Below are 6807 nucleotides of genomic sequence, written 5' to 3'. Positions count from 1 at the left end.
TCAAAACGCCTCCCGTCGGCGCGTGAGGGTAACGCAGCCTCTGGAGGCGCGTGAGGGTAACGCAGCCTCTGGAGGCGCGTGAGGGTAACGCAGCCTCTGGAGGCGCGTGAGGGTAACGCAGCCTCTGGAGGCGCGTGAGGGTAACGCAGCCTCTGGAGGCGCGTGAGGGTAACGCAGCCTCTGGAAGCAGTCAAGAAGAGGAAGGGGATGAATAATAATAATCCACGTCATAGTTTTTCTCTTTGTGTTTGTTTGTGTTTCTTGAAAGCACACTGACATTAAGGGTTTGGTTTGCATGGGAATTAGGAAGGCGACCTTCGGATGCTTATTGCTTAATTGTTTCAAGAAATCTGGTGGTCTCCAGAGCAGGAGAGACACGTTACTGTTTCAGTGACTCACTGAAACAAATGATTCCCATGCCTGCCATGGGCCACGGCTGCTGCATGTGGGAAAGAATGAGTGTGAATAAACCGAGACATAACAGTTCAGGTGGACGTGTATTTTTACACGTCACTCGGTCACCGTAACCTCGAGACAATTAAGAGACGTATAATCGAGGTCAGTGTCCCTGCGACCAGGGACACGCATGTGTCTTATAACCGGCCACGCGTGTGTCTTAACCGGCCACGCGTGTGTCTTAACCGGCCACGCGTGTGTCTTAACCGGCCACGGATGTCGGACTGACCTATGTCGGACTGTGCAACGTATGCATCCCTGCGACCAGAGCCTGCGGTATACTTTTGACGTTGCACTTTCCCGGTTGCACCTGTTGTCAGGTATTGCGAACATCTCTCTCTCTCTCTCTCTCTCTCTCTCTCTCTCTCTCTCTCTCTCTCTCTTTCTCTCTGCACACATGCAGAGAGAACGCTGCATGAACATGTCTCTGTTCGCGAAAAGAAAAACCAGCCAAACTATATAAGTTCAGCCTCGGTGTGTTTCAGCCAGGGGGCCGACAGACCGCTGTTCTGTTCACGCCACGGCCTGAGGAAATACCAGGGAAGAGAATCAAGAGATACAGAACTCAGAAGGAGGAGAAAACAGAGAGAGAGAGAGAGAGAGAGAGAGAGAGAGCCAAGGGGGAGAGAGAGGGCATCGGTAAGGAGAAACAGCAGTCTCCACGTAACGCTCTTCACTACAGCAATGGAACTGTGTGTGTGTGTGTGTGTGTGTGTGTGTGTGTGTGTGTGTGTGTGTTGGGGGGGGGGGGGTGTCAGGGTGCATTGGGAGTAGGCGGGCTAAACGGATGTCAGAACTGAGCTCTCATTCGCTAAAGGCCATTATTTAGATAAACGGTTTGCCCCTCCCCACTTTTTGGATCGTCTTGAGCTATGCTTCAGGATGGAAGGATGGTTTCAGTGTCTCTCACTCTCTCTCTCTCTCCCTCTCATTCTCTCTCCAATTCTCTTTTTTCCTCTGTCTGCCTCTCTCTCTCTCTCTCTCTCTCTCTCTCTCTCTCTCTCTCCCTCTCTCTCTCTCTCTCTCTCTCTCTCCAATTCTCTTTTTTCCTCTGTCTCTCTCTCTATCTCTCTCTCTCCCTCTCTCTCTCTCTCTCTCTCTCTCTCTCTCTCCAATTCTCTTTTTTCCTCTGTCTCTCTCTCTATCTCTCTCTCTCTCTCTCTCTCTCTGTCTCTCTCTCTCTCTCTCCCTCTCTCTCTCTCTCTCTCTCTCCAATTCTCTTTTTTCCTCTGTCTGTCTGCCTCTCTCTCTCTCTCTCTCTCTCTCTCTCTCTCTCTCTCTATCTGCCTGGCTAACCCCCCCCCCCTGTCTCCACTCCATCATTATGTCTTTCCACATCACCTCATGGAAAGTGTTCGACTTGTCTTTCAGTGCTGCCCGGTCCATCCAGAGCACCGTGTTCAGCCATGTATTAATACTCCGTCTCCCGGCCGTGACAGATCCACATGCCGGACCGGTCTGTTTTTTGAGATAGATGGTTATATATTATCTAGTATATCATGAATTTGTCTCGGGTTTCCTGGCTATATGACGGAGCACACATCTTGGATTGAAACACATTACTTTGGCTCACACGGTGTAGCTGAGAAAACCGTTCCTGAAGCAAAACAACGTAGTCCGCTGATTTTGGTATCGAGACGTGGGTTTTGTTTTTGAGGGGCGATACCCCCTCTTATATACAGGTTTAATGTTTGTTTTTAGTTCAATGTTTGTTTTAAGAAAACGCCATTGACAATGAAGGGAAAATGTACGTCATCTTGTCCCTAACACAAATATTACATGCCATTAACAATAAAGAGAATTTAATGTTTGTTTTGACACTGTTTGTTTTACATCATCATCATCACATAGCAACAGTTAGTTAGACTTTAATAAATTAGCGCCCCTCACAGTTGTGATTTTCCCTTTTATAAATCACAGTTCGGGCTTCCGTTTTTGCACAAAATCGTCTTAACGGAGGCCCTATACTTATTTTCTTTTGAAGCCTTAGTTAAAACTTCAATGGCCACGCCGCCGTACAGGTTCCAGACATGGCGGAGCGGCATTCTCTGCCTAATGGTTTGATGCTGGGCTAGTAGCAACACAGCCTCACGCTACGCTATAGCCCATGACTTCAGCTCAATGTCATTCTCTCTCTCTCTCTCTCTCTCTCTCTCTCTCTCTCTCCGCCATAGTTCTTCCTTCCATGCAGTTTCCAGTAATAAATGTAAAAAATAAATCTGCTAAACACATTTCACAGTGTTTCACATTGAACCATCTTTACAAATGGAACCATTTTTGGAAACTGTCAGAGTTACATCAACACTCAGCATTTTATGGAAGACCCCCAGACACACTTGCGCATGTGCACGCACGCACGCACACGCACAAATGCACGCGCACACATCCTTTGACTTCTTTGGACCACGCTGAAGCAGTTCAGTTTCGTGGACACCTCTCTCTCTCTCTCTCTCTTGAAATGTTGTGTCACTGCCCCGTGAGTCACTGTCAGTATAATCACTGTCTGCATTTGTCCACGTTTGCACACAAAAGATGAAAAAGAGGAGGTTCTTTTCTCTCTCTCTCTTTCTCTCTCTCACTCTCTCTTGCCTGACACAAGGCATGGAGCGCTCATTTCCCAGGCCTGCCACATCAACAGAGGGAGTATACTTGGCCGGGACGCAAAGAATACGAAACAAACCATGTCCTCTGCACTCCCCAACGAACGAACGAACGAGAGAGGAAGAGAATAGAAGAGAGAACGTGAGCAAGAGATGCAGGGAGAGGCTGAAGCGCTTTGGCCAAAAAAACATTGCTTTGTTTGAATGTAAATGGTGGATGCATTCTGAGTGAACACACACACACACACACACACACACACACACAGTCACACACGCGCGCAGGCCCTTCTAATAGCGACGGATATTCTTCTTCTCATTGAGAATCACTCTACTGTGGCCAAGTTAATTTGCTCAAAGAGAAAGATGTTTTGCGTGCGTAACGAAGCTTACTAGTATACGTGGCACTTTGTCTGCATGTGTAAGACGAGGAAAACCTGAATGAAATACAGATTATACTAGATGTCTTTATAGTTCATTTGTTCAAAGGGGGGGAGGGGAGGGGGGGTCACATTTTTGTGCAGCCCTGATTAAACAGAATGAGTCATTCGAGGCGTGCGTGCAACAGATATTATTCCCAGTGAATCCAAGTGAGATTGTCTGTGGACGGACGGTGGGACTGAATCACCTATAGCCCAAACGTTTCAATGTCAAGGACCCCCCCGGCCATAACTCGTGAGAGCGTACAAATTGAACCAAATGGACCCTTTATTAACGGCCTCCATTTGTATACTGTATGTTAAGTTACTGACCATTTGGGAAAGCTCTCAAGGAACCCTGAGTGGGGTATACGTTCTCCCTGAACCCCACTTTGAGAGCTACTGGTCTAGCCCAGCGAGTCTAACCCATTCTGACCTGAGATCAGATTTTAAAAATGTCTTCTACATCCTGACAGTTTTCTGATAAAGCTATGTTTCTATGTCAGTCGTGCTTTGATTTTTCAAAAAATAGCAGATCTACAAGCTCGTAGCGCGCCACTCGGTGGCGCGCTATTAGGTGTAAAAACAAAAAGAAGGCAGGTGAATGCTATGTGTCATATAAGCATTTGCAGTTTCAAGGAAGAGGAGAAGAATAGAGAAAGGAAGAAACAAGTAAAACAGAACGCATGTCAAATATTCTAATACAGTCAAATATACTATTAATAGGCATAATATGCTTTTATGACATACAGTAGAAACTCAGTCCTCAGTGCGATGCAGATTGTGGTTGCTTACAGTAGCGACAGATATCAAACAAGTGGTTCCCAAACCTTTTCATGTCCAGGACCCCCAAATTGACTCTAATTAGCCTGCGGACTCCCATTAGAAAATACACGCCAAGGACCCCCATAAGAGAAGACTTTTATTTGATTGATTGATTGATTGATTTATGTATTAACAGTTTGCAGAATACAATACAAAAACTGTTAACTGTGAGTGGACGACACCATAAAGCATTACACTTGTTTGCAACAGGGCCCACCGTTTTCAATTCATCACAGCTCTTTCAGTGATTCTCAAGCATTTTAATTTCAAGGACCCTCAGTTTGCCATGCATTGGGACCCCAATTTATATCGTAAAATCGATGTTAATTTAACTCTGAGCGTTAGAGACCCATCAGGGTCCATTTGGTTCCTAACTATCATTTAGCTGGGGACCCCCTGGAACTCCCTCAAGGACCCCTGGGGGTCCCCAGGACCCCACTTTGAGAACCACTGTCTTACAGTATAGCGACAGATATCAAACATGGCAGTGTACATTATGTAGTGTAAGTAATGTAAGTGACAGTTAACACAGATACACTCGCATGCAATAAAACGACCTGCTAACACGCTGCTGCTGCTGGTGGTGTGTATGTGTGTGTGTGTGCGTGTGTGCGCGTGTGCGTGTGTGAGAGAGAGAGAGAGAGTGAGTGAGTGAGTGGGAGGGAGGGACTGGCAGACAGCGCAGATGTCATTCATTGAGGTTGTCGAGCGGACAGATGTTTTGGAGTGAGTTCAGAGAGAGAGAGACAGCCTGCACCTGAACTTCCATGCGCGGCCAAAAGAAGCCGTCTGCCGACGTCTCTTCCGGGGATTATAGACAGCGGGTAGGATGGAAATGAAGCTCCACCCACGAGGCAGATTTCCGCTGGGGAAAGCTTTTCCCGGGAATCTGTCCGACGCGGCAATCTGCCGCACGGGGTGGAGCTTCCATTTCCATCCACCAGCTGTCTTAAAAACCCCGGAAGAGAAGACGGCAGACAGCTTCTTTTGCCCGCGCATGGACTCTTAGGTGTGCTTATACACTGAGAGGGGGGGAAAGCAGCAGGGGTGTGGCGAGCACTTAGCCGAGGTGAGACTTCTCATTATGGTCTAATTGTTATACTTTCGTACCTGACAATGACTGTGGTCGTCCACGTTTAAACATGGCACTTTCCACACACACGCACACACACACACACACGCACACGCACACACACACACACACACACACACACACACACACACACCTCCTCACTTGACGACGGCCCAAATAACTACAATTATAAACATTGCAGCCCACACCAGACGGTCGCCGCAGAGTCAAGTGGATTAGAGATGAAAATATCACCTGTCAAAATAAATTTCATAGACAAACAAGGTGGTTTCTTTGCACTGACATAATATTAGGGCCGGTTTATCCTAGTGTACGCGTCTTTTGAAGGACTTGATGGACTCAAATAAAACATGTATACAGCAACATCCAAAAGTTACAGCACGTGAATAGAGGACTAACGCCAGGTCAGTGACTATTTACAGTATATACACTATAAAGTAATACAGCTTAAAACCCAGGTGTATTTTAGCCACAAAACTCTCGACGCCTCCGACATGTACATCTCAGATCAGGGTCAAAACCCACGTTTGCTGCTCCCCAGCACTCTCCAGAAATGCAGTGCTATTTTGACCTGACGACGATTCTACAAATATCTTCTAAATCCTGACAGTTTTCTGAAATACCTATGTTTTATATGTCAGTCATATTCTCAAACATTTTCATGTCAAGGACCCCCAAAACTAGGACCCCCAAAACTATATGTAATTGTCCACCGACCCCCATCTGAAAATATGTTGTTCCAGGGACCCCCCCAGAAGCAAAGATTTGAGTTAAAAACGATTAAAAAAAAATAGCAGACCTACAAGCTCATATGAGCTTGTAGATCTGCTATTTTTCAATAGCTAAAGTGGAACATAATGCAGTTCAAACACCAAAAGGGGTTCCCTTAAACCCAATGGCCTAACCACCACAAAGCACAGGAATACAATAATGGAAAGAATGACTCTGATCATAGCTTCATAGGTGACTCGGAAAACGGAAAAGAGTGTCATTTCTTCCTTCGGCGTTGGTGGGGAATGTTCGTTGCCTCCCTGCAGCTGCGAATGGAGTGAAGTCGTTTTGCAGAAACATTAATTATTATGAAGACAGAGAAAGACAGACAATCGTTATTTATGAATCATAAACCAACTGTACGGAGGACATTAAAAGGCTTGGTCGCTGGACTTCCCTCACAGCCCACCTCTCTCTCTCTCTCTCTCTCTCTCCCAACGTGTTGAGACACTGAGCAGGCTGCATTCCTCCTCAGAACTCAGAACGGCCCTATAGCTTTTTACAAGGCTCCATTAGGAAGCAATCCTTAACGCAGATCACTATCTGCTACTGCCCAATGCCATGTGCCTCCATGACAGAAGGTTTCCACCTTTTTATATAGTCAAAGTGACTTACAGTATATTATGTAATGAACAGGAGGAATTGG

General features: G+C 46.3%; 1 protein-coding gene across 1 annotated transcript in view; it reads right to left on the bottom strand.

The window, feature by feature from the left end:
- LOC308333113 (inactive all-trans-retinol 13,14-reductase) overlaps positions 1 to 6807 on the bottom strand; it is a gene marked incomplete at both ends in the record, with an annotated part of 43269 nt that continues 36462 nt past the window's right edge. Inside the window, 2 exons of the mRNA XM_080789308.1 lie at positions 1 to 180; positions 927 to 981. Coding sequence (XP_080645434.1) covers positions 1 to 180; positions 927 to 981 — 235 coding nt within the window. The remainder of the gene's footprint in view (positions 181 to 926; positions 982 to 6807) is intronic.

The sequence above is a fragment of the Protomyctophum bolini genome (assembly GCF_963924005.1).
Source record: "Protomyctophum bolini genome assembly, chromosome: 18".
NCBI classification, from domain to species: domain Eukaryota; kingdom Metazoa; phylum Chordata; class Actinopteri; order Myctophiformes; family Myctophidae; genus Protomyctophum; species Protomyctophum bolini.
This window is presented reverse-complemented; position numbering and strand designations above follow the sequence as displayed.